The sequence below is a fragment of the Myxine glutinosa genome, chromosome 1, assembly GCF_964187855.1.
Source record: "Myxine glutinosa chromosome 1, kmMyxGlut1.1, whole genome shotgun sequence".
Lineage (NCBI taxonomy): Eukaryota > Metazoa > Chordata > Myxini > Myxiniformes > Myxinidae > Myxine > Myxine glutinosa.
Window position 1 is genome coordinate 49,332,391 of NC_136261.1, and position 27,959 is coordinate 49,360,349.

The following is a 27,959-nucleotide window of genomic DNA, read 5'->3' on the forward strand; positions in this document are numbered from 1 at the left end:
GGAGCAACAAAGAGAGTTGTTGTTACAGGAGGGGAAAAGAGGGAAGTAATGGAATGTTGGTGAGTATAAATCTTTACTATAAGAGAAATGTTTGTCTGTCTGTTGCCATTTTTCTCAAAGATGGCCAAACGGATAATCGTAAAGCTTTCAGAAGTTCACCAGTGAGTGCCGAGGATTGTTTAGGGGAAGAAATCTTTTTGAAAAATTTGGAACAACGCCGGGTACCCCTGCAACACCTGCTAGCTAGTATTGGATATAGAGTGATTGACGAAGAGTGGGCTAGTGAATGAACTTATCTACTAGCTACCTTCTAGTTACCTACTAGCTACTAGTTAGTGAGTGAATGTATACCTAGGTTTTTGAGGAGGTTTTTGAGGAGGTTTTCTCCATAATTACTAGGTTTTTGAGGAGCAGCTGGCTGAGATAGCAAAGTTGAAGGGCCATATGAGAGAAGGTATGAGACAAGTAGTTCACCAACTTAATTTGCGATCATAGATGGGTTTGTACTAAGCTAAGGCCTTCTAATGGCTAATGCCGATAATGCCAAGAGCTTTATCCTTTACTGTGCCTGTGGTATAGAGGAACCCTTATCCACAGTGAAGAGTAATCGTATATTTTACGACACCTCCTTTTTTTGTGAGTATGAGTAACGGGTACCAAGGAGAGCCTTGGCCCAGTAGATTAGGCCCAGTTTATTTCTCTCTTTCGAAGTAGTTTTGAAGAAAAAAAACTTCAGGATAATGCTCGCGTACACATGCTTGTATTTCTTCTCTTTGACTCCCGAATGAAAGTGTCATAGGTTACCTATCTCGTCATGTTATTGCCACGCAAACACGCTGCAACATCGAGAAAGAAAGAAAACCTTTAGCGTCACGATAAAAAGATGTGGAATTTCAGAAATTTGAAACTATTTTGTAACACAAAAAGTCCTCACTGTAGAGCTCATAATTAGAATATGAACATAAAACCAATTGGAAATCAAACAGATGGGTGATCAAGATAATGTAGCATGTCAATAATCACCGTCTTGTCCAAATCGTCTATTGTTGAAAAGTCACAATGTGTACAATATTTATTTGAGTCTAACATTGTGATGGGAGTATTGAGGTATGATAAGCTTGTTGTTTAGTCAGTTTGTGCATATGCCCTTTTCCTTTATTTTAAAGTAAGGAATGATCTTCACAGCTTGGCTCTTGCGCTGCTTAATGCTTGCTGCTTGTGCATGCTTGCTGCTTGCTGCTGACTCTTGCTCTCTTTTTCCTTCCTGGAGGTCAGGTGTCCAAACTCTACCATGATGCAAGCATCGGCAATGCCATAAACATCTTGGTTACTCGGCTCATTCTTCTTACAGAGGACCAGGTGAGGTGAATGGGTTGGGGGAGAAATTTAGAGGGTAAAAGTCAAGCTGACTTTGGGAGACAGATAGAGGGGACAATGGAAAGGAAAAAAAGGATAGTGAAGGAGAAAGATCGGTGGACAGGAAAAAGGAGAAACGGAAAAAAGAGGACAAAATAAGGAGATGATATGAGAGGGAGGTAAAGATGGGAAAAAAATGGAGGGATAGAAAGCAAGGAAGGGTATTGTTAAAGGAAGTGGATTGGCATATTGAGAGAGATTGGCATAGTGAAGTGGTGGGGAATTATTGCAGTGCAGGAAACAAAAATATGTAGTTGTTAAATTCTCCTCTTGCCATGTCTACTCCCTCCTCATCCCTCATTGACACTGCATCGCAGCCGACATTGGAAATAAACCATCACGCCGACAAGTCTCTGGACAGCTTCTGCAAATGGCAGCATCGCATTAATACACAAGCACCAGAGGGGAATGCGCTGCCAGAACATGGTGTTGCACACCATGACAACGCCGTGCTCATCACACGGTCAGGCCCAACACATCACTGCTTTTGTCCTATCACAATTGGAATTAACCTCACAATCTCACTGAACCATTTCTCACCTCTTTCTTCAACTTTGGCCTTTTCATTATCGTGCTGCATTGCAGGTTTTTCTCCATTGCATTATTCCACTTCTTTCATTATATTGTCTCTATATTATGCTATTTTATTGTTTTCACAATCTAGTGTTCCTTTGTTTTTTGTCTCTATTATTGTTACCCCCACCATATATTATTCATTACACTATCTAGTGTTGTGTCTCTATTATTGTTTATTATATTATTGTTACCTTCCGAACTATTGTTACCCCCACCATAGGAGAGGGTATTGCATTTGGGTCCGTTTGGCGGTTTGTTTGTCTGCACATAATGTGCCAACATAGAACACAATGTTTACACGTCATCTTTTTTTCAACCGAGTACCTCTGAGAAGTATGTACAATTAGAATGTGAATACGTCTATAAAATGCGTACTATGAAACCACACAAAACAAGTCCTGGCGGGGTCTGCAACCTTTGATTGCTCGTTCTAATTCCCCCTTTAGTGTTGTCAGTGGGCCTGTCTTTGCCTTTATTTCCGTTGAGCCAGAGCGTTGTATGCAAGGCTTTGCATTGCACTTGTATTGTCTTCACAGTTGTATGTGATGTTGCACCATACCTCAAATGCTGACCTACTGATGGAAATTACTTCCTTTGTGCTAGGATGAAGGTAGCAGTCCCTACTGAAGTACCCTACTTCTTAGGACCATGAGTTACAAATTTTGGCCTTCAAAATGATGTTTGACTGTATCCTAGGACTTGGAGACAAGCTCAACTGAAGTTCATATTGTACCTCATGTAGACTCACACTTTAGATTCAAATGAAAAGATCAAGTTAAATCTCATATAATGATGCTTCCAAAAGTTTCTGTATCATTAGTATTGCGTACCTAAAACAAAGCACGCAAAATAAATTGGCTTGTTTGGTGTTTCCCTCCTTCTCTCCCAACTTTATTTTGTTATTCTATGATCTAATGATCAATTGCAAGGACATTAGCAGACGTTGAACAAACCAACATGGTATATATTTGAACTTGGGGTCTGACAAGCACATAAATTGTGGGTTAAGATGGTGACACAAAACAGACATTTCACCCAATGGAAAGATTGGGTTTAAATCAGAGATCTCAAGATGAACTGAACACGATGTTCATCATTTCCGCTGTTCAGGATGTGCTTTGGATCCCTCCATCCACAGTTTCACTCAATGAGGTCGCGTGGCACTGTTTACAGATAGGTCAGTAAAGGGACATACACACCAAATTGGTGACTGTTGGGAAGCTCCTGGTACAACTTCAATGCAGGAAGATGACAATAAGCTACAGATATGTCATTTGTTTGTTACTGCAAATGGATAAGTAGATTTTTTTCCGGACACTGGATATTCACGACCGGAACTGGTTTCCCACCAGTACACAAGCACTGCCTGGTCTTAACTGTGCTTTCTCACACGTGCTTTTCACATGCTCCCATCTACAGATTTCGGGAGCCTGAACAAGGAAAAGCACATGTTGTACCATGAGAGGCGAGGCCTATGCTACTTGGCACCAGAACTTTCCCCTGAGCTGCATTCATCTCCTTGTTACTTTTCTTCCAATTAAACTTCCTCAGACTCCCTTGCCATTTGACATCTATCTCCTGCTCATGTGCATTTCCTTACCAGGACTGTTTTCCCTTTTCCATCCCTTGGCAGCCAAGTTGACCCCCTGGCTAGCCCTGGCTTGAGGCTAAGTGGCTGGTCACGTCCACAGTCTGAGCATTATGTCCTTGTCAGGCAGCCCAGATAGTTGTCTGTTTGTCTGTTTTTCTATCTTCCTTTTCTTACTTCCCTATTTCTCTCTTTTTTCCCTACATTTGAGTGTGACTCAGTGAGAAGCTAGTAAATAGATTATATGAAGGCAAGAAACATAATGAGAAGACAGAGTAACACAGAACATGAGTTTGAAACTGAGACCCGTTCCATTCTGCTCGCTCACAGTAAGACAATTGACTTATACATGCTCTTGTGTCTGTTGGTGGTATTGGACAGTTGACATTATTCCTTTAATCTTCAGAGTATGACACTATCGAGTATCATTTACCAGTAGTACCACGTGTAGGTTGTCATCTCGCTCCCTTACCCCCAGGCAATTTTGGCCATGCGCAAATAGAAGAAGAAGAAGAAGTTGTGTCTAGTGGTGGTGGTGGTGTTGTGTGTGTGTGTGTGTGTGTGTTTATGTACATGCATCCTACATGCGGTGAAATTATTGAGTGAAAACGCTGTTTACTGCTTTCAAAAGTTATTTCTGTTGTTGAGCAACTATGTTTGGCGATATTTATCCGAGGACACCAAACCAACCAGGTAAATGTGTGCATCATATGTCAGTAAGACAATTACACAAAGATTATAAATTTTACGAACTAGCTACAAAGGATCACGTTTCTCGTATTTTCAGGTGTATGGCAAATATACTTTTGAAAACTGTGGACATTAACACATGCATGATAAGAGAATGCAAAGGCGCAAGGTACAAGTACTTTACTCTGCTAACTATTCGGCAAATTAAATGCATTATACCTTTTCTACTTTCTGGCAGTTGTTGACTACAATTTCCTGCATTCTGTGACTTTATACTGGAGGATAAAAAAAGGAACCACCAACTTTGGCAATCACCAGCTTGAGGTATGGATCAGATCCTGAGCCTTACCTCTCGGGAATTGCTATAGTTGGTGGTGCCTTTTTTATCCTCCAGTATGAACTCTCCCAAATGCGAGTTGTTTCTTTGAGGATTCGATGACGTTATTGGATAGCTGGCTTAAAAAGCAGACTTTCAATATTGGATTTACCATTTCTACTCGTTCGCAACGTGTTGACGCTGGTGGTCGAATGGGCATTTAAGCCAAAATAATTGGTTGTTTGCTGAAACATAGCTAATCTTGCACGCAGTCGTGAAGGTTAGAATAAGTCTTATTTTCTTTATCCGTTTTATTTATCTATTTTTGGTGATTGTGCGGTGCAAGTGAGGGGAGAGTAGTTGGAAGACTTGTATGAAAACCTGAGTCTCCATTGCTTACCTGATAGCCTAGTAGAGTCAGATGAAGCAAGATTCTCCCTTTACTTTATGTTTTAAAGCAGACTTGTTGTTGTACTCAACATATTTTTTATATTCACTGAGGTTTGAAAAGGTTATGATAAAGGCAATTCTATTGAGTTTTTACTTGCAAAATCGAAGATTTTTCAACATAGGCGTAGTTTGACTTCTCTATTTGGAGGGGTTGGGGGCAAGGGCTTAATATTAATAATGGGCAGCTAGTCCTGATTTCCAACATTACTGTTTGTTAGTGTAGTTACAGTGTATGTGAAATCACAAATACAGTTTATGTTCATTATTGTTACTCACGTTTAAATACGGGATGTTTTTTTATCTTAATTGTAACTAACTGAAAAAAAATTAAGGTGGGGGCATTGCCTCCCCCCCCCCTCCCCCAAAAAATTCCGCCGGTGTTTTCAAGTATATTGGGAGATTGCGTTTGTTATTACTTGCCGGAAAAGATTCCAGAGACAGACATAAGAAGTTCATCATGCAACACACATCATTTTCCTTTATTAAACGCTGCATGATTGATTGTGCAATATTTTGTTTTCCTTAAAAGTATGTACTGGTAGCTTCTTCTTTTTTTTCTTTACAGGAGCGAGGCTCATGGAAGAGCAAGGTATAACTGACAGTGGGGCAAACATCGAGGGAATGAACAAACAGGAAATGAGAAGACAGAGGAGAGGAGGAAACACTGAAACTATCAAGTAAGTTGGCTGTTTTAGGAAAGGTTAACGGGGGGTAATAAAGATGGTGGGTCAAAATTGAGGATGATAAGAGAGGTTGTGCACTGCTTGCTTGAAGTCCAGGGCCTGGTTACTGGAAGCTATCCAGTGGATAAATTAAATTCGCCGGAGATGCGATTTATCCACAGGATAGGTTTATACAGGTTTCGAGAAACCAGTCCCTGGCAGGAAGAATGAGACAGAACAGCCTCTGGAAGGTGGTTCCATATATAGGAGAAGTGAGGAATAAATGAATTAAAGTGAGTTTGTTAGCTTTGAGTCTGGTGTTGGCTTAACGGTTAGGATGCCGGCTTGGGATCCTAGAATCCTGAGTTTGAATCCCGGTCGATCGTTGAATTAACGCCAGGGAGGTTGACTCAGCCTGTCATCCTTCCGAGGTCGGCAAATTGAGTACCAGCTGACTGGTAATTGGGGCACTGCATCAGCGGCACAAACATGCTTCCAGAAAGATGATGCAACCAGCAGCCACATGCTGCATACAAAACAACAACAAGAAGTTAACTTCGATTTTGAGAGTATAACCAAGAAAGGGTTGTTGGAAAAACAGGTGTATCCTGGAGTAAATAGGGAGAGTGGGAGGGCTGAGAGAGCAGAGGGAGCAATGGTGGAAATTAAACAGTAGAAAACTGAGAGACCACCAACCTGCCTGCGATTTGAACGTACCTTGCGCTTCTTCCTCATCATAGGAAATGCAACGTAATATTAAAATCTTAGATTCCACAGAATCCAGGAGAGACAGATGGTAAGCTGGGGAACCACTTCATAGTGGAGAGCAGTACTGCATTGAACTACAGACAAAGGTCTTGCAGACTGTGATTAGCTCTGATTTTCTAAGGAAGGACTTGGATCGATGGAGGATGCCCAGTCGGTAGCTGGCTTTGGAGTCCAGCTTTGCTATGCAGTTGGCACAGAAAAGATCATGGCTGATGGGGAGGCCTTGAAGGTCAAGAGACTGACCTTCTTCTAGTAGATGTTGAAGGAAATGGATGGATGGGTTCATTTGACCATCATTCCAGAGCAATCAGGTGAAATACATTTTCCAGGATCGAAGGACCTGTTTCATTTATCAGACCAGTCTCATCATTTCTAGATCAGCAGAGAGAAGCGCAGCTGCTGTTGGCCGAGCAGAGGGATGGGGTACCGTACGATACAATGCGGAGTCATCTGCAAAAAGGATACAAGAGCATAATTTACATAATTTGTTTTATCACAAAGCCCTACATCATCCTTGGATATAAGAGCATTACTATTTCAATAACAGCAACAACAACACTGTCTGGATCACATATAGCTGTGTTTCCCTATTTGTATCTCCATGCTCTTATTTACACACGCGTCATGGGGCACCATATTACTTTGTCATTGTTTTCGGCGTTCGCAAACAGTGCAGTTTACACCAAGCAGCAAAATTATTTATTTAGTGGTTATACGGCACTTTGAATAAAGTTTGTTCTGTTTTGTTTTTGTAAATCTGCAAGTTAAAAAAAAATAATTGTTTATTGACAGTTATTGCACTCTTATTTCCTATTTTCTTTTCTTTACCTTCTGTTTGGAATATTTATGGAATGACTCTGCATGATTGATTGCGATGGAATGCCTTAAGAAACCGACATGGAATGCTAGGTTTGCTTTGTTGAGAAATACGATGAACACAGAAACATAACAGAGTATTTACCAATGCAGACCTACACCGGGGAATATATAGAATACAGTACATCTGAGAATGAATGATCGATATTAAAGTAGATCTACATGCGGACTCACTGACACAGAGTGATTACAAAGCCTCTGCTGGCCCTTTGGGTTTGGGCGAGGGTGATAATGTCTTGGAATGAAGAACTAGTCTCGATCGTAAAGAATAGTTTCGTTCGTTTAGATTTGGGCTTTTTAAAAGTGACAGCAACCAAATTTTAAAGTTTTATTACTGAATGTCTCCATTTGCCACTAATTCATACATTAATTACATTTTTGTAACAATTGATTCAAATTGAAAACTTGGTCATTATTTTGCTAAACAAATTTGGGAGTCAGCGTTTTGAGTTGCTAAAATTTCCTTCTTGTTGACTTTCTGTAAATGCAAAATTTGCTCGTAATATACAAATGTTACCTACCATAGCACACTCCACTCGTTCATCTGTGTATTTTGTAACATTCAGTTGGAAAAACATGAATTTTTCTGCAAGACTCAGTTGAAAGAGATAACTTTGTATGATGCTATCATATAACTCATCTGCCAAAGTCCTGTCCAGGGAGGTCATTCCGATTAGGCAGCCACACAAATATCTAAAGAATGACTTCTGGAAGAAAAGGACATTACATTTTGTTGCTCAATGGTTCCCTTCAGGCCAAACATCCAAACGGACACCCAAAGTGGTTTCGTTTGTTAACTTAACTGGACAATGTCCAGTTGAGTTTTTGTCGACACCCAGTGTCCGTCGTCCGTCTGTCGTCAGTCTGTCTGTCTGTCGTCTGTAAACAATTCGACGTCTACGCTCCAAAAGTCACAAATATTGATGAAATTTGATTAAACTTGTTATGCAGCATCTTTAAGACATAAACTAGTTTGGGATGGCATTTGGGCGTTGCACGCCAAAAAATGGGTGCGGCAGGGCGGCCATATTGAAAAACCAATTTTTGTCATATATTTTTAGCACATATAAACTATATAGTTTGTGGTTCTATTATGCATATTCTTACCATATTGATATAGACCAGTTGAGTTCAGGTTCCCTGGAACCTCTAGTTGTTATTGAGAGCATTCTGGACCGGGATTGAATAATAAATTTGGCCAATGGTCACGTCATTTTATGATGTGTGGCTGTGCCCCTGCACATTAGGGTAGTGATTTGGAGTTTGTTCAGGCTCCTGGTGACAATCATCTGCCATTTGTGAAAGACAATCACCTGCTCTTGTGGGATCTTTAGCGTCTACTAGCTAATGGCAGCAGATGGCATATCCAGTATATGCAACACGCTGCTTGTGAAACCCCAGTCGAACGTTTTTGTCAGTTGAGTAATCAAACCAAGACAAGACAGTTTAAAGGCAAGTGCGCTCTCTCTGCACCATCCTGTGATACCTGAATCCATTAAAACAGTACTTTCTAGAATCAAAAGTGACTTAAATGAAAACTCTTTACAAATGCACAATATCTACCTAAAACGAGTGATGTGCTAGCAAGGGCGTGTTGAAAAGTAATGCCTCCTATTTATTTTCTCCAAAACAGGCAAGGATATTCGAATGATGCAAGACAAATACCAACATAAATTTATATTCTGCCATGACGAATATTTATTTATCGACAGTATCGCGACAGCCTGGTGTTGGCTTAGCGGTTAGGGGGCCGGCTTGGGATCCTAGGATCCTCGGTTCGAATCCCGGTCGATCGCTAAATTAACACCAGGGAGGTTCACTCAGCCTGTCATCCTTCCGAGGTCGTCAAATTGAGTACCAGCTTGCTGGGATGAATGATCCCGGTGTGTACCCCAATTTAGAATAGGTACACCGTATCCCTGCGCATCGTAAGAGGCGACTAAGGGTTGGCGTCAGGAAGGGTATCCGGCCATAAAAACATTTTCTCAAACATGGAACCATGATTGTCATGGGGCCCGCAAGGCTAACCCCCGCTCTAGCGGGGAAAATGGCCTTAAAAACGATCATTCATTCATTCATTTCATTCATCGCGATTGCTATCCACACGTTTCTACCAACATTCAAGTCGTTTAGTGATACCATTACAATAGAACTGTGCTTCTTTCTGACATAACCAGTGGTTCACAGTGGCCTTCATATGATCATCAGAAGAAAAATGTTCTCCATTAAGGTGTTCCTTAACTTTGGAGAAGAGTTGAAAATCTGACGGAGCCAAGTGGGGGCTGATGATCGATTATATGCGGTGGTACCTCATTGACCGTCTCTTACTCTCAGGATCGTAATGTTGCACCTATCTCTCATCTCCAGTCATCTCCTCTCCAGTCAGTCATCCCAACTCTCTTCTTCAGCACTTTATGCTTCACAGTACTAACAACATCGTTCTTGACTCCTGCCATCTTGACTACTGTAGTACTGAGCCATCTATCTAGTGTCAGTGTCCCCAAAATTTGCCCCAAGTAGTGGTAGAAACTAATTTGCGGATTGTAATTTGTTTCATTCGAATATCCTTATCTGTTTTGGAGAAAATGAACAGGAGGCATAACTTTTCAACATGTCCTCATATAAAAAATATACTCGTGAAACTTGACTACATATCATTATTCAGGGAGGAACTAACAGTCAATAAAGCAGTCACGCTTAAGTCACATGGGAATTAAACTGGATGAAAAGGCAGATATCCTGAAAAATAATTAAGCGGCCATGTTTTCTTACAATAATAAGGTGGTATTGCCTCTGTGTGAGGTATACCTTATGCTGGTAGAATAGCTTAAAGGTACGCACACTCACCTCTGAGCTGTCTAGACTGGGTTCAAATCTCGACCCAGTTATAAACTGTAATCCTGGTGTTTCGTAGGCAGGGCGAAGCATCGACGTGTGTCAGTCCCTCAGATGGGACAATAAACTGGTCGTTCCTTCTGACAGCACTGGTCGTTGGTGGACCTTAAAGATTTTCGGTGTCTTTCATCAAGAGTGTGCGAGTTATCACGGGCACCCTGAACAAATTCCAAATTCCAGCACTGACTGAATGTTAGGAAGGCGATAGCAAACCCGACGCGTAACCCTGGTCAAGAGACTGCTTCGGCAGCACCGATGCTCTGCAGAGAGTGTGGTACATTGAATAGAGGTTGAAGATGCACATGCTTGAAGACTTCGTATTAGATCGCAAGTGAGTACGTAATTCATTATTAACTAGATTGGCACTAGGTAGAGTGCATGCTGCAGACCTCCTCCAGGCTGAACAGGTTGTTTTGTATCCCACTGATAGGGCGGATCTGCATTTGGTCCTGAACCAAAATCGAATCGGCTTGTTATTGTCACCTAACCAACTCATCCACCAACTTTTGTCACAACCCGTTCACAACGTTTTGAAATATCATGCGATGTATTTTTGCCCCATCTCTCAATGTTAAAGAATCACTTTTTTTTTTTTGAATTGTTGTATCCAGATTCGGAACTTCACCAAAATCGAATCAATTCTTCTTTATCACTCAACCAAACTACCTTCCAAGTTCCATCCGAGTCCATACACAACTTTTTAAAGATACCGTTTTTGGCCCCATCTCTCAACTATGAATCTCTTTAAAAGTTATCGGATGCCGATCCAGATCTCCACCAAAATCTAATCAATTCATCCTTGTCACACACCCAACCTGACCACAAAATTTTGTCCGAATGCATCCACAACGTTTTGAGCTATCCTGCTCACAGCCAAACAGACAGATGCAAATAGTAAAGGGTAAAAAATAATCACTTCTAACTTCGGTGGTGGAGGTAAAAAAAAAACAAAAAAAAAACAAAAAAAAACTTGAGTTTATAGTCTCTATTGAGTTTATAGTTTTATATATAAAGTTTATATATAAACAACAAGTTTACAACAAGTAAACAACAACAAGTAAACAAGTTTATATATATAAAAGTTTATATATAAACTTGAGTTTATAGTCTTTATATACACAATAGTGTAGCAGCATACCAAACCTGTTGTGCATTTTGTGATACAAGCACCAAATTTGGCACAAATGTACATTAATATGTTGCGAACATTTTCAGATATTGGGCCACTTGAAATTCCGTAATTTTTTTTTTCATATTTTTTCAAATTTCGTAATTTCAAATTTTTCGGGTGACACCGTCACAATTTCGGTCTTCGAGGCCGGCCGATATAGTGGGGCGGCTTAGCCCAAATATTCAAAAGAATTGTGCATTTTGCGATACAAGCACCAAATTTGGCACAAATGTACATTAATATGTTGCGAACATTGTGTGGTCAGCAATGAAGACGAGAGTCTGAATTACATGTATGCAAAAGACCTTGTGAACCAGTGAAGCAAATACACGGGTAAGCATGAATTAAATCTAGGGCATGATATAATTTCCATGATGTTTACCTCTACACTCAATGGTGGAAGGAGGTAATGTTTTGATCCCAGCTTGTCTGTATGTCTGTTTGTCTGTTAGTCCACAAAATTCCAGACAAAGCTTGTAGTAGTGGTAGTTGTAGTGGTAGTGGTGATAACAGAAATTGTTATATAGAACTGAACTTATATTATTATTATATGCAGAAAATAACTTCATTTCTATATGCCCTGCAGTGGACAGGTTAATTGGTTTATGCACTGAAGGGGTCACCCTGGTGTGCACTGCTGTGTTCTGCCTCACTGAGTTGTTCAGGTATGATGTACTCAGCACAAGCTTCCAGTCGGCCCGGAGGTGGGGGTGCGGGGCCTGTCACGGAACGTCAAAACAAACGGCCTGCCGGGGCCGCCCAAAAGTCGGGCGTGAGGGGCGCGTCCACTAATGGAACGCCTCTCGCTTCCCAGATCGAGGGCCACGTGGTCAGGAGAACCTCGTCCCTTCCGGTCACACTTTGCCTATCGGCCGGCCTCGAAGACCGAAATTGTGACGGTGTCACCCGAAAAATTTGAAATTACGAAATTTGAAAAAATAATTACGGAATTTCAAGTGGCCCAATATCTGAAAATGTTCGCAACATATTAATGTACATTTGTGCCAAATTTGGTGCTTGTATCACAAAATGCACAATTCTTTTGAATATTTGGGCTAAGCCGCCCCACTACAACTATATCTCGGTGGTGGAGGTAACTACTGTACACAAATCAAATTTTGAAGTGGAATTTGACCTGAGTTATCATGAAAGTGAAATTGAGCTGTTTTCATGATTGTCTGACAAGATTTTGTAGGATTATTTTCGCACAGCATGGTACATTGGTCATAAAACACTGATTCAAAAATAATAATAACAAGTCAGGAGAGGACGATGGTTCACGAGCGAGCGGTATTCAATGACAAAGGACGGACTATAACCGAAACAGGCCCGGACAGGCCAGGCCCGGAAATGTCAAAACGAAGATTACTGACCTTGAAATGAGATAGAAAATAATGTATAATCAGTTACTCCTCAGTCACATTTGCTCTATGGCTAGGATAGGGCGGCCGTACCCCCCCTAAATTGACAGAAACGTGCAGCGGCCGCAGAGTTTCTGAGGTGGCCTCAGGGTGGCCCTAGGGCATATGGCTATCTTTTACAGGCCGTAGGGGGTCGCCGTGGAATTATAGCGCGGAGTTATAACTTTTTTCATTTCTAGGTCGGCCGTAGCAATTTGACAAGCCATAGCCATGACAACTGTAAGTGCTGTTATACATATGAAAAAGAACTGGTATATATACCCACTCGTTACCGTCCGTCTGGCCGCACGTTCGCCTTAGGGCCCCCCTGCGGTCGCCTTGCGGGCACCTTGAGGCTACCTTGCGTCTGCCTTGAAAATTCTATGGCCGCCGCAGGGACGCCCTAAGGTCACCGTGCGACATCAAATCAAAGACCGTACGGCACCACGACGTTTTCGGTCTCCACAATTTCTAAATACCCCGTGCGGCTACCCGAAAAATAAAAACACATGTGACTGCTACATTGTGTGACCGTGGAAATACTGCGGCCGCCCTATAATTGCTAGTGGCCGTAGATTTTCTAGACCCTACAGCCGCCGAGCCAAATGTGACTGAAGCATTATGAGGTTAGTTAGCTACACAATACCGAAAATTAGGTTCGATTCAGACAACTTTGAAACTTTGACCTTTGTGACCTTCAAAGGTCACTTCAAAGGTCGAAGATTCTGAAATTTGTTGGAAAACTTGTATTTCATGATGTACAGTCATGTGAAAAAGTAAGTACACCCCATGTAAAGTTTTGACTTTTTCAACATATTTCAACATACAGCTATTTGATCTTCATTTCAACAATATTGATAGATAAAGGTGATATAATATAACAAATATCATGAAACATTTACATTTTGTAGTCCATTGCATAATTTAAATAAACATAACTGCAAATTTTGCATGTGGAAAAAGTAAGTACACCCTTGGCTCTAATAGGTGGTAGTGCCCCCTTTGGCAGAAACAACCTCAAGTAGGCGTTTCTTATATCTGTCTACCAGTCTCTGACATCGACTTCGAGAAATTTTTGCCCACTCCTCCATGCAGAATTCTTTCAGCTGTGCGATGTTTGAGGGGTTTCTTGCATGCACAGCTCGTTTCAAATCCCCCCACAACATCTAGATGGGATTTAGATCCGGGCTTTGACTTGGCCATTCCAGAACCCTCCATTTCTTTCTTTTCAGCCATTCCTTGGTGGATTTACTGGTATGTTTAGGGTCATTGTCATGTTGCAAGGTACACTTTCGGTTGAGCTTCAACTTTCCAACAGATGGCCTCACATTATCCTCAAGCACCCTCTGGTACAATGAAGAATTCATAGTGGATTATATGATGGTGAGCTGCCCAGGTCCTGATGCAGCAAAGCTGCCCCAAATCATAATATTTCCACCACCAAGCTTTACAGTTAGTATCAGGTTCTTGTGGTCAAATGCTGTCTTTCGATTTCGCCAAACATGTCTTCTGGTACTGTGGCCAAATAGCTCTACCTTTGACTCATCTCTCCAGAGCACTTTGTTTCACAAGTGCTGGTCTTTGCCTAGGTGTTCATTGGCAAACTTTAATCTTGCCCTGATGTTCTTTCTGGACAGCAAAGGTTTCCTCCTGGCACACCTCCCATGTAGATCAAATTAGTGCAGCCTCTTTCTTATGGTAGACTCGTGCACTTTGACATCAACAGTGGCAAGAGCTACCTGTAGGTCCCGTGATGACATTCTGGGGTTCTCAGAGACTTCTTTCAGCATCTTGCGGTCTGCTCTCGGGCTGAACTTGCTGGGGCGGCCTGGCCTGAACAAGTTGGCAGTTGTTTGGAATCTTCTCCACTTGTAGATGATCTTCCGGACAGTCGATTGATTGATTTCAAATTGTTTGGAGATCTTTTTAAATCCCTTCCCAGACTCGTAGGCATCTATAAACTTCTTTCTGAAGGCCTCAGAGAGCTCTTTTGATTTAGGCATGGTGACGCCACACACTTCAACAACAAAGAGCAAACCAAACTAAATGTTGAGATTTAAATAAGACAGGTTCCTCCAAGATCTTCTCTCACGATGTTCTAATCATTTGCACCTGAGCTGTTGCACCTGATTCTAATTTTAGGTATTTGAAGTAGTGATAAATGTCGGGGTGTACTTACTTTTTCCACATGCGAAATTTGCATTTATGTTTATTTAAATTATACAATGGACAACAAAATGTAAATGTTTCATGATATTTGTTATATTATATCACCTTTATCTATCAATATTGTTGAAATGAAGATAAAATAGCTGTATGTTGAAATATGTTGAAAGAGTCAAATCTTTACATGGGGTGTACTTACTTTTTCACGTGACTGTACTACGTATGTGATAATATAAGATCATGTACGACATTTCACCCTATCAGGAAGCGAACAATGTAATAAAACCATCAAAAATCGACTTTTCTAAATTTCGTGACCTTGTGACCTTGACCTTGGGGCGAAAATGAAAAATCGAGCTCCGTGGGGCTAGACACATGACATTGGCCTAACCAAATACCGAAATCCTTGTCAGATTCCACCAACTCCCTCGGAGAAGATGTAGCTTGAACTCGATTACCCCCTAAAAAGACAACTTTTTCAGGCGTCGCTCCGCCCACAATGGGCGCAATATGCCCACTCTTGGCAGGACACAACTAGATCATGATATCAACCACCCACGCAAGTTTCATCAAGATCGGATGATATCATCGGGTCGTTATGCTGCGGACAGACAGACAGACTGACAGACACACACCTATGACGAATATAGTGGTCACTCTGTTTGATAACTCGTGAACCAATAAGCATTCCCTTTGCACCATCAGACTCATAGGGGTGCCGAGGAAATTTCATTGGCTAGGGGGCACAATCCTGGATGGGTCACCACTCCGACGCAGTTTCATTGGCTAGGGGGCACAATCCTGGATGGGTCGCCACTCCAACGCAGTTTCATTGGCTAGGGGGCACATTCCTGGATGGGTCGCCATTCCAACGCAGTTTCATTGGCTTGGGGGCACAATCCTGGATGGGTCACCACTCCGAGGCAATTTCATTGGCTAGGAGGCACAATCCTGGATGGGTCACCACTCCGACGCAGTTTCATTGGCTTGGGGGCATTATCCTGGATGGGTCGCCACTCCGAAGCAGTGTCATTGGCTTGGGGACACTATCCTGGATGGGTCACCACTCCGACGCAGTTTCATTGGCTTGGGGGCACCATCCTGGATGGGTCGCCACTCCGAAGCAGTGTCATTGGCTTGGGGACACTATCCTGGATGGGTCGCCACTCCAACGCAGTTTCATTGGCTAGGGGGCACAATCCTGGATGGGTCGCCACTCCGAGGCAATTTCGTTGGCTCGGAGGCACAATCCTGGATGGGTCGCCACTCCGAGGCAATTTCATTGGCTAGGAGGCACAATCCTGGATGGGTCACCATTCCGACGCAGTTTCATTGGCTCGGGGGCACTATCCTGGATGGGCCGCCACTCCGAAGCAGTGCCATTGGTTTGGGGACACTATCCTGGATGGGTCGCCACTCCAACACAGTTTTATTGGCTTGGGGGCACAGTTGTAGATGGGTCTCCACTCAGGCGCAGTGTCATTGGCTAAGGGGCACAGTCCTGGATGGGTTGCCACTCCGACGCAGTTTCTTTGGCTAGGGTGCACAGTCCTGGATGGACCACCATTCCGTCATAGTTTCATTGGCATGGGGACACCGTCCTGGATAGGTCGCATACTCAGATGCAGTTTCATTGGCTAGGGGGCACAGTCTTGGATAGGTCGCTACTCAGATGCAGGGTCATTGGCTAGGGGACACAGTCCTGGATAGGTCGCTACTCAGATGCAGGGTCATTGGCTAGGGGGCACAATCCTGAATAGGTCGCCACTCCGATGTAGTTATTTATTTATTTATTTTTGTATACAGGATCGAGGCTCGTGAAAGAGCTAACATTTTTCACACAAAAAAATCACAGACACATAAAACATATAATAAGGGGAGCGGTAGACAAGATGTGGAGAGAAGGGGAAGCACACAAACACAGCATTTGGGAGCAGGGACATCCGGAGATCTGTGGGAGAGGGCTTGGGGGGAGGAGGCGTGGGAAGGGGGGTGTGGAGGGGTGGGAGAAGTATAAAACACAAGGACACTGCCATGACTTCCAGGAAAGAAGTTGGTATTTCTAAAAACTGGATCTGGGGTGAAATTAGCGGGGGGATAGAAAAGATCAAGGTTTTGGATGGGGGAAGATAAGAGATGGTGCTGAACAGCTGTTTTAAAGACCTGGAGGGAGGAGTGGGATTGAACAGAATGAGGGAGTTTCTTCCAGAGGCGGGAGAAAAGACGATTGAAGGAGTGAAGGTGAGGAGAGAGTCTTGATTTTGGCAGTTTAACCATAAGAGGGTTGCTGGCAGATCTTGTGCGACCTGTCGGAATATTTGGGGGACAGAGCCCAAAGAGAGCTGGGGGAGCAAGGCTGGAGAGGAGTCGGTAGAAGAGAGAAAGACCACTAATCTGCCTGAGGTGGGTACGTGAAAGGCCCTCGGAGTTAGCTTCATCGCCAGAGATTCCAATGATTCTGAAAGCTTTGGTTTCAACAGCGTGAAGCCGAGCTCTGTGTGAGGCAGGAGCACCGGCCCAGAGGGGGGAACAGTATTCCATTGAGCTGCGGATGAAAGCCTTGTATGTGGTGAGGAGCTCAGGTGTGCCAAGGATGGACTTCGCACAACGGAGGATGCCCAGTCGGCAATTGGCTTTGGAGGCCAGATTGGAAATGTGGTTTTCCCAGGAAAGATCATGGCAGATAGTGAGATCCAAAAGCTTGAGTGACAGTACTTCTTGAAGAGGATTGTTCAGAAGGTAGATAGGAGGGTTGTCTAGTCGGTCTTTTCGGAGAGACGTAGTAAGAGTGTGAGATTTGTCAGGATTGAAAGTCATGTTCCACTTGTTTGACCAGTCTGTGATTTTGTCCAGGTCTGCAGAGGGTGACAAGGCTGCGGACTGCTGATCTGAGGGATGAGGAATGGAGCGGCACAGAGTGGAGTCATCAGCAAAGAGATAGAGAGGATTTTCAAGAGAGTCAGAGAGATCCTTGATGAAGACCAGAAAAAGCACAGGGCCCAGAACACTGCCTTGGGGAACTCCAGCCTGAACAGGAAGGGGACATGAGAGAAACCCAATTAGGGCCACACGTTGACTACGACTAGAAAGGAAGTCCGCAAGCCATGCATGGAGATTTTTATGGATACCATAGGAGGAGAGTTTGGTGAGCAGATTTGGGTGCCAGACCGTATCGAAGGCACGTGATATGTCAAGGGAGACAGTTCTAATTTCCTGTTTGCCATTGAGGACCTCCATCCATTGTTGAGACAGCAGAAGCAGAATGTCCAGAGTAGAGTGACCTGGTCTGAAACCAAATTGATGATCAGAGATCAAGCCATTGGAGAAGACGAAAGATTTGATATCCGAAGCAATGATTGATTCCATGACTTCGCTGATGATTGGGAGAAGGCTGATTGGTCTGTAGTTGCAAGGATCTGTTTTTGCACCTTTTTGTGTAAAGTGGTGATGTTGGCTGATTTCCAAGCTGATGGGGGCACAGTTTCATTGGCTAGGGGGGCACAATCCTGGATGGGTCACCACTCCAACGCAATTTCATTGGCTAGGGGGCACAGTCCTGGATGGGTCTCCACCCAGACGCAGTGTGATTGGCTAAGGGGCACAGTCCTGGATTGGTGGCCACTCCGACGCAGTTTCATTGACTAGGGGGCACAGTTCTGGATGGGTCACCATTCCGTCACAGTTTCATTGGCTCGGGGACACAGTCCTGGATAGGTCGTGACTCAGATGCAGGTCATTGGCTCGGGGGCACAATCTTGGATAGGTCGCCACTCCGACGCAGTTGCATTGGCTAGGGGGCACAGTCCTGGATGGGTTGCCACTCTGAGGAAGTTTCATTGGCTAGGGGGCACAATCCTGGATGGGTCACCATTCCGACACAGGATAATCTAATGGCTCACTTTTACCCCTTGAGCTGGTACTCATTTAGTAATCCTGGGAAGGATGACAGGCTGAGTCAATCCACCTGGTGTTGTTTATGGCACGGTAGGGGCTTGCACTCAGGACCTTAATATTTTAAACTGCCACCAGGCTTATAAAATAATAATATTTACAATGATAATTGTAGTTGTACTTTGAATTGTCATTAAACACCATTGTTCCGATAATATTGATTTGACACAATGAATAAAGCTTTAAAGTCCAGACGAGTTTCTCTCCAAAACTCCAAGCTGGCGTTCATGTCGAATGTTCTTGACATTCTGCGCACATTGCAGCTGTGGTTACTTGGCAATGCCTTTTTGTGCAATTCCCCCTGTCGAGACACTTCAGAAGTGTCTCGGTTTTGATCCCAGTAGCAGGCTTTGCACCTTCATCTTGAGGCGGCTTTTGTCCTCATTATAAATGGGTGGGTCCACCCTTTGTTGACCTGGTTGAGAGTAAGATCCGTATTCGTTGGTGTTAATGGAAATGAAGCACTTGCATATAAGGATTGGCGAGGAAACCTAAACGCATTCGGACGTCGTTTTGGCGTCATTCCTGTGTCATCTACACATTGTTCTTGACATTCTTCAATTTACTTGACTGATAGAACAGGATGATCTACTATATATGTATATATATATGTATATGTATATATATATGTATATGTATATATATATATAATTTTTAATTGTGGCACTTATTGAATCTCAAATTCTTCCTTTTGCCAAAAACAACTGACCGAGTGCCATTCATTTGAAATTTTTGTTTTTCTCAAATAATTGGCGTTGAACTACCGTTTAAATCCATAAACAAAGCTCTGCGATAGACTGTGTTGTTGCGAAGTTGTAATCTTCGTTGACTACCTGTGCTGGTGGCCTTGCGCCCACGACCGTGGTTTATAAGGCCTAAAGTTGTGGCCGAAATGTCTACGAGGGTGGTTGCATGGAACAGGCATTTCCTGGTTATGGGGAAACTGAGGACCGTGAACAGCCTGGAATCTAAACCACAGAGAGCTGGAACATTTGAGGTTCAGGTTAAGTGTTTTACATTTCTCGTTTGTGGTTTGTGTTGAGGGTGTGGTTTTAGATTTGATGATAAACGTGATGACTTTTAGGGGTTTTTTTTGTTTGTTTTGCTTCAACACAAACACTTCGCTCATTGGTGGAATGTATACAGATTTTTGTTTCGAAAATAATAACCAAGGTATGATAAACACGACAATAGGCGGAATTGGCAGACGTACAAACGAATGGTACTTATAGCGCTGTAAATTTAAAACAGTAAAATGAGAGAAAGAGACAGAAACAGAATATTTGAGAGGAGGAGGGAGAGAGAGGGATCGAAAGAGAAAGAAACGTGGTGTGGAGGGGGAACAAAGGGAGAGAGACTTTCTGGGCCCGAGCCAGGCTGGCTCGTGGGACAGCCTGTCTGCACCTTTGGTCTCGAACCCAGACTAAACAGCACTGCACTCTGTGGGGAGGTGGGAGGAGGAAGGATGGAGTGTGCTGAGAACAGACAAGCTGGAGGGAGGGAGGGACGGTAGAAAACAGACAAATCTTTTTGCTGTTGGAATTGTCACACAATTTTGAAATTAAAATATGGTGCTCGTAAATAAAAGAAGGTGTGTGTGTTTGTGTGTGTATATGTATATCTGAGCCATATATATATATATATATAAATATATATATATATATATATATATGTGGCTCAGAAATCAAAGGGTTGAAAGAGCATTAAGCCTTGGCTGCCTGGGCACAAGCTGAAGCTCATATCTCACTTTCGTGCTAACTATGAATGCATGTTGTTCTCGACTTCGGTTTTGCTTGAAGAACTGATGGTAACAGGACTGATTTTAGTTAGGAATGGTGGCTGGCAGCGAGTGCAGGCTGGGGAGTAGGCCAGGAGCCAGGCGCGTGCCGTGAACGTGCACAGCAGGACGGGGTGAGAATAGGAAAGGGGCGTAGGGGACTCTCTTTTGGTCTTTTTGCATCGGTTATTTATTTTCTTATTTCTTCTTGCTTTTTTGTTCTTCATAATTTGTTCTGGCATAATCAAGAAGTTGCTTGTTGGGGGAAATGATCACAGCGTGAAATGGCACAACTTTAAAATTGAAAGGACGAGAGCAAAGAACAGGACTCAAACGAAGGTATTTCATACATAGAGGAACTCGCCATAAAAACATGCTGAGTGAGGTGGCGAGTTCGACTTCAGTTTGATAAACTGATACAGAAATGCATGTAGGAACTTGGATACAGGAAATATAAGGATAGATATATGACTTGATGAGCATGTGAGATCTTCATGTTTACTCGCGTGATGCCCTCGTATCTTTTCTGCTTTCGTTAAGCCAATTCACTTGCATTGTTTTGTATCTTTGTGTAATATATCTTTTATTTGATTTAATTATTAATAATTATTTTGAATAAGTATTTTAGATAATATTTTTAATAAGTATTTTAGATAATATTTTTAATAAGTATTTTAGATAATATTTTTTAAAAAGTATTTTAGATAATATTTTTAATAAGTATTTTAGATAATATTTTTAATAAGTATTTTAGATAATATTTTTAATAAGTATTTTAGATAATATTTTTAATAAGTATTTTAGATAATATTTTTAATAAGTATTTTAGATAATATTTTTAATAAGTATTTTAGATAATATTTTTAATAAGTATTTTAGATAATATTTTTAATAAGTATTTTAGATAATATTTTTAATAAGTATTTTAGATAATATTTTTAATAAGTATTTTAGATAATATTTTTAATAAGTATTTTAGATAATATTTTTAATAAGTATTTTAGATAATATTTTTAATAAGTATTTTAGATAATATTTTTAATAAGTATTTTAGATAATATTTTTAATAAGTATTTTAGATAATATTTTTAATAAGTATTTTAGATAATATTTTTAATAAGTATTTTAGATAATATTTTTAATAAGTATTTTAGATAATATTTTTAATAAGTATTTTAGATAATATTTTTAATAAGTATTTTAGATAATATTTTTAATAAGTATTTTAGATAATATTTTTAATAAGTATTTTAGATAATATTTTTTTAAAAGTATTTTAGATAATATTTTTAATAAGTATTTTAGATAATATTTTTAATAAGTATTTTAGATAATATTTTTAAGAAGTATTTTAGATAATATTTTTAATTAGTATTTTAGATAATATTTTTTAAAAAGTATTTTAGATAATATTTTTAATAAGTATTTTAGATAATATTTTTAATAAGTATTTTAGATAATATTTTTAATAAGTATTTTAGATAATATTTTTAATAAGTATTTTTATTTTATTTTGTTATCTGAGATCTGTCGTCAAGCCTTGCAATATAAGAATTGTTTTCCATGAAACATTCACAAATAAATTATCTGCATACTGTGGCACTGGAGAGGACATTGGAAGATGGGTAAAAGTATCGAGTTGAGAGGGAAATGTCATGCACAAACCAAAAATGTATTGGGTGGCTTGCAGCCAGGTAGCAAAGCTCCAAATGCATCGCAGTATTCACCACTTGGCATCGAATAACTCTACCCGGCCCCACAATGTTTCCTAATTCCAGACACAGTGTTGTCCAAATTGTGGCAGTACAGTGTGATCACAGCACTTCTTGGGTTCTCATTATTTCATTTTCAAGAACTGTTGTTATCCCACGCACACGAAGAGAAAACGGGGTGAAGCAATTGTTTCATGTATGTCGGTCTGTCTATCTGTCTGTATTGTCAGTTTATAATCGAGGAACAACTTATTTAAATCGAATGTTATATTTTGAACATGAATCGGAACGTGAATAGGAAGACGATTCTGCCATTTTACCCTACTTTGGCGTGGAATTTGTCCCATTCACACATGTGCAGATGGGAGTGAGATAAAAAAAATTTTACTCTGTCTGTCTGCCTGGCAGCCAAACAAAACTGAAAATCATTCCAATCAGGAAAGGTTCTGTCTTTAAGGACGTCATAAAAGACACAAATAACAGGCATGAAGAACGAATGTGATGTGATCGATTGGGTGATGTAAAAGACACTGGGTAAAACAGCAGTAAAACCAGTTTTTGGGGGGGTTTTTTTTTTTGTTTTTTTTGTACACAAGATCGAGGTTCGTGTAAGAGCTAAATTAATCACAAAAAGACAAACTGACACATACAACATAAGATAAAGGGAGCGGGAGACAAGATGGGGAGAGAGAAGGAAGCACACAAGAACAACATTTGAGAGCAGGGACATTGGGAGATCTGTTGGAGGGAGAGGGCTTGGGAGGAGGAGGCACTGGAAGGAGGGGGTGGGGGGGATTTATTTATGAATTAATTTATTTATTTGCCTTTCAACCTTTATTTAAATTGAATTATATACTTGAACACTTCAGAACACAAATGGTCTTCATAATACTTTCAAGAACCATACTATATATTGATAGATAGCATGGGAGGGTGTGCAATGTGAAGGGGTACAGTATAGGGATTAAGAGGTCACTGATTTAGCTATCTATGTACGATGCTCAATGACTCTGTGTTCTATGGTGATCAATAATGCCTCCATCTCCTAAACTGCGACTCAACATAATCTTATCTACATACTAAATAACAGAACTGTGGCTTTTGATTGGATGTTTGGACGGACGGACTATGTCTTAGTACATTAGTGGGTGGACAATTGAAGGACTGCCTTAACCCACCTGGATGCATAGCGGGCCTTGGCCGCCATGTTCCTGCTCGGGTTGGTCCAAGCCATCTGAGGAAGCGTCACACGGTATTCACAATCGTCATGCCTTCCATTTAAGTTTTCATGTTTGGAATCCCCTTCCGACCCGTTCATGTTTTGAATCTCGTTTCGACCTGTTTCCGTTTGGAATCCCGTTTCAACCTTTTCCGTTTAGAATCCCGTTTCGACCTTTTTCCGTTTACCCGATTTTAAATCCCGTTCAAAACGGGACCTGTTTCCGTTTAGAATCCCATCTTGACCCGTTCATGCTTTGAAGCCCGTTTTGACCCGTTCATGTTTAGAATCCAGTTCCGACCTGTTTCCGTTCATGTTTTGAATCTCGATTCGACCCGATCATGTATTGAATCCCGGGTTTGACCCGTTTATGTTTTGAATCTCGTTTTGACACGTTCATGTTTTGAATCGCATTTCGCCCTGTTTCCGTTTAGAATCCCATTTTGACCCGTTCATGTTTTGGATCCCGGTTTGACCCGTTCATGTTTTAAATCCTGCTTTGACCCGTTCATGTTTGGAATCCCGATTCGACCCGTTTGTGTTTTGAATCCCATTTCGACCCGTTCATGTTTTGAATCCCGGTTTGACCCATTCATGTTTTGAATCCCGTTTTGACCTGTTCATGTCTTGAATCCCGTTTCGACCCGCACTTGTTTTGAATCTCATTTCCAACCATTCATGCTTTGAATCCTGTTTTGACCCATTCATGTTTAGAATCCCTTTCCGACCTGTTTCCATTTAGAATCCTGTTTTGACCCGTTCATGCTTTGAATCCCATTTTGACCCGTTGATGTTCTGAATCCCGTTTCGACCCGCTCTTGTTTTGAATCTCATTTCCACCCGTTCTTCTTTGAAATCCTGTTTTGACACATTCATATTTTGAATCTCTTTTCGACCCGGTCATATTTGTAATCCCGTTTCGACCCGTTCATGCTTAGAATCCCTTTTCGACCCATTCATGTTTAGAATACCGTTTTGACCTGTTCATGTTTTGAATCTCGTTTTGACCCGTTCATGTTTTGAATCCTATTTCACCCTGTTTCCGTTTAGAATCCCATTTTGACCCGTTCATGTTTTGGATCCCGGTTTGACCCGTTCATGTTTTAAATCCTGCTTTGACCCATTCATGTTTTAAATCCCAAATCGACCCGTTCATGTTTTGCATCCCGTTTCGACCCGTTCATGTTTTGAATACCGTTTCAACCTGTTCATGTTTTGAATCCCAGTTTGACCCATTCATGTTTTGAATCCCATTTTTACACACTTTTGTTTTGAATCTCAGTTCGACCTGTTCATGTATTGAATCCCGTTTCGAACCGTTAATGCTTTGAATCCCGTTTTGACCCATTCCTGTTTTGAATCTCCTTTCAACCCGTTCATGTTTTGAATCCCGTTTCGACCCGTTCATGTTTTGAATCCCGTTTCGACCCGTTCATGTTTTGAATCCCGGTTTGACCCATTCATGTTTTGAAACCCATTTTTATACACTCGTGTTTTGAATCTCGTTTCGTCCTGTTTCCGTTTAGAAGCCCGTTTTGACTCATTCATGTTTTGAATCCCGGTTTGACCCGTTCATGTTTTGAATACCGGTTTAACCCGTTCATGTTTGGAATCCTGTTTCATCCTGTCTCCGTTTAGAATCCCGTTTCATTCAGGTTCCTGTTTTGAATCCCGTTTCGACCTATTCATCCTTTGAATCCCGTTTTGACCCGTTCCTGTTTTGAATCCCGTTTTGACCCATTCCTGTTTTGAATCTCCTTTCAACTCATTCATGTTTTGAATCCGGTTTCGACCCATTCATGTTTTGAATCTCGTTTCGACGCGTTTCCGTTTAGAATCCTGTTTTTTCCCGTTCATGCTTTGAATCTCGTTTCGACCCTTTCATGATTTGAATCTTGTTTCGACCCAGTCATATTGAGAAGCCCGTTTCGACCCGTTCATGCTTCGAATCCAGTTCTGACCTGTTTCCGTTTAGAATCCCATTTTGACCCATTCATGTTTTGAAACCCGTTTTGACCCGTTCATGTTTTGAATCTCCTTTCATTCATGTTCATGTTTTGTTCATGGTCCTGTTTTGAATCTTCCGTCATTCATGTTCATTTTCTTGCTTTGAATCCCCTTTTAACCCGTTAATGTTTAGAATCCCGTTTTTACCCGCTCATGTTTTGAATCTCGTTTCGACCCATTTCCGTTTTGAATCCCGTTTTGACCCGTTCATGTTTTGAATCTCCTTTCGACCCGGTCATGTTTTGAATCTCGTTTCTCCCCATTCGTTTATTGAATCCCGTTTCGACTCGTTCATGCTTTGAATCCCGTTTTGACCCCTTCCTGTTTTGAATCCCGTTTTGACCCGTTGAGGTTTAGAAACCCGTTTTTACCCGCTCTTCTTTTGAGTCTCGTTTCGCCCTGTTTCCATTTAGATTCCCATTTTGACCCTTTCATGTTTTGGATCCCGGTTTGACCCGTTCATGTTTTAAATCCCGTTTCGACCCGTTCATGTTTTGAATCCCGGCTTTACCCATCCATGTTTTGAATCCCGTTTTTACACACTCATGTTTTGAATCTCGATTCGACCTATTCATGCGTTGAATCCCGTTTCGAACCGTTAATGCTTTGAATCCTGTTTCGACCCATTCCTGTTTTGAATCCCGTTTTGACCTGTTCATGTTTTGAATCCCGTTTCGACCCACTCTTGTTTTGAATATCATTTCCAACCGTTCATGCTTTGAATCCTGTTTTGACCCGTTCATGTTTAGAATCCCTTTCTGACCTGTTTCCATTTAGAATCCTGTTTTGACCCGTTCATGTTTAGAATCCCTTTTCGACCCATTCATGTTTTGAATCCCGGTTTGACCCATTCATGTTTTGAATCCCATTTTTACACACTCGTGTTTTGATTCTCGGTTTGACCTATTCATGTTTAGAATCTCATTTCCACCCATTAATGTTTTGAATCTCGTTTTGACCCATTTCCATTTAGAATCCCGTATTGACCCGTTCATGCTTTGAATCCAGTTTTGACCCATTCATGTCTTGAATCTCATTTCAACCCATTCATATTTCGAATCTCTTTTCGACCCGATCATATTTGTAATCCCATTTCGACTCGTTCATATTTCGAATCTCTTTTCGACCCGATCATATTTGTAATCCCGTTTCATGTTTAGAATCCCTTTTCGACCCGTTCATGTTTAGAATACCGTTTTGAGCTGTTTTTTTTTTGAATCTCGTTTTGACCCGTTCATGTTTTGAATCTCATTTCACCCTGTTTCCCTTTAGAATCCCATTTTGACCAGTTCATGCTTTGAATCCCGTTTTAACCCTTTCATGTTTTGAATCCTGTTTTTACCTGCTCTTGTTTTGAATCCCGCTTTGACCCGTTCATATTTTGAATCTCCTTTCGACCTGTTCATGGTTTTAATCCCGTTTTGACGCGTTCAAGTTTTGAATACCGGTTTGACCAGTTCATGTTTTGAATCGCGATTCGACCCGTTCATGTTTTGAACCCCGATTCTACCCGTTTATGTTTTGAATCCCAATTCGACCCATTCATGTTTTGAATTCCGTTTTGACCTGTTTCCATGTAGAATCCCTATTCGACCCGTTCATGTTTTGAATCCCGATTCGACCCGTTCATGTTTTGAATCTCGATTCGACTGGTTCATGTTTTGAATCTCGTTTCGGCCTGTTGATGTTTTGAATCCCGATTCTACCCGTTTATGTTTTGAATCCCAATTCGACCCATTCATCTTTTGAATCCCGTTTTGACCTGTTTCCGTGTAGAATCCCTATTCGACCCGTTCATGTTTTGAATCCCGATTCGACCCGTTCATGTTTTGAATCTCGATTCGACTGGTTCATGTTTTGAATCTCGTTTCGACCCGTTCATGTTTTGAATCCCAATTTGACCCGTTCATGTTTTGAATCTCGATTCGAATGGTTCATGGTTTGAATCTCGTTTCGACCTGTTGATGTTTTAAATCTCGTTTCGACCCATTTCCGTTTAGAATCCCATCTTGACCCTTTCATGTTTAGAATCCCGTTCCGACCCGTTCATGTTTTGAATCCCGTTTCGACCTGTTTCCATTGAGAACCCCTATTCGACCCGTTCATGTTTTAAATCCCGTTTTGACCCGTTCATGTTTAGAATCCCGTTTTGACCCGCTCATGTTTACAATCTCATTTTCACCCATTCATGTTTTGAATCTCGTTTTGACCCATTTCCATTTAGAATCCTGTCTTGACCCGTTCATGTTTTGAATCCCGATTCGACCCGTTCATGTTTTGAATCCCGGTTTGACCCATTCATGTTTTGAATCTCGATTC

At 41.4% G+C, this 27,959-nt stretch overlaps 1 protein-coding gene across 1 annotated transcript in view; it reads left to right on the forward strand.

Annotated features, from left to right (window-relative positions):
• Positions 1 to 27,959, forward strand: part of LOC137423610 (A disintegrin and metalloproteinase with thrombospondin motifs 6-like) — a 353,906-nt gene that overhangs the window by 108,632 nt on the left and 217,315 nt on the right. Inside the window, exons 10-11 of the mRNA XM_078770793.1 lie at positions 1,276 to 1,359; positions 1,734 to 1,879. Coding sequence (XP_078626919.1) covers positions 1,276 to 1,359; positions 1,734 to 1,879 — 230 coding nt within the window. The remainder of the gene's footprint in view (positions 1 to 1,275; positions 1,360 to 1,733; positions 1,880 to 27,959) is intronic.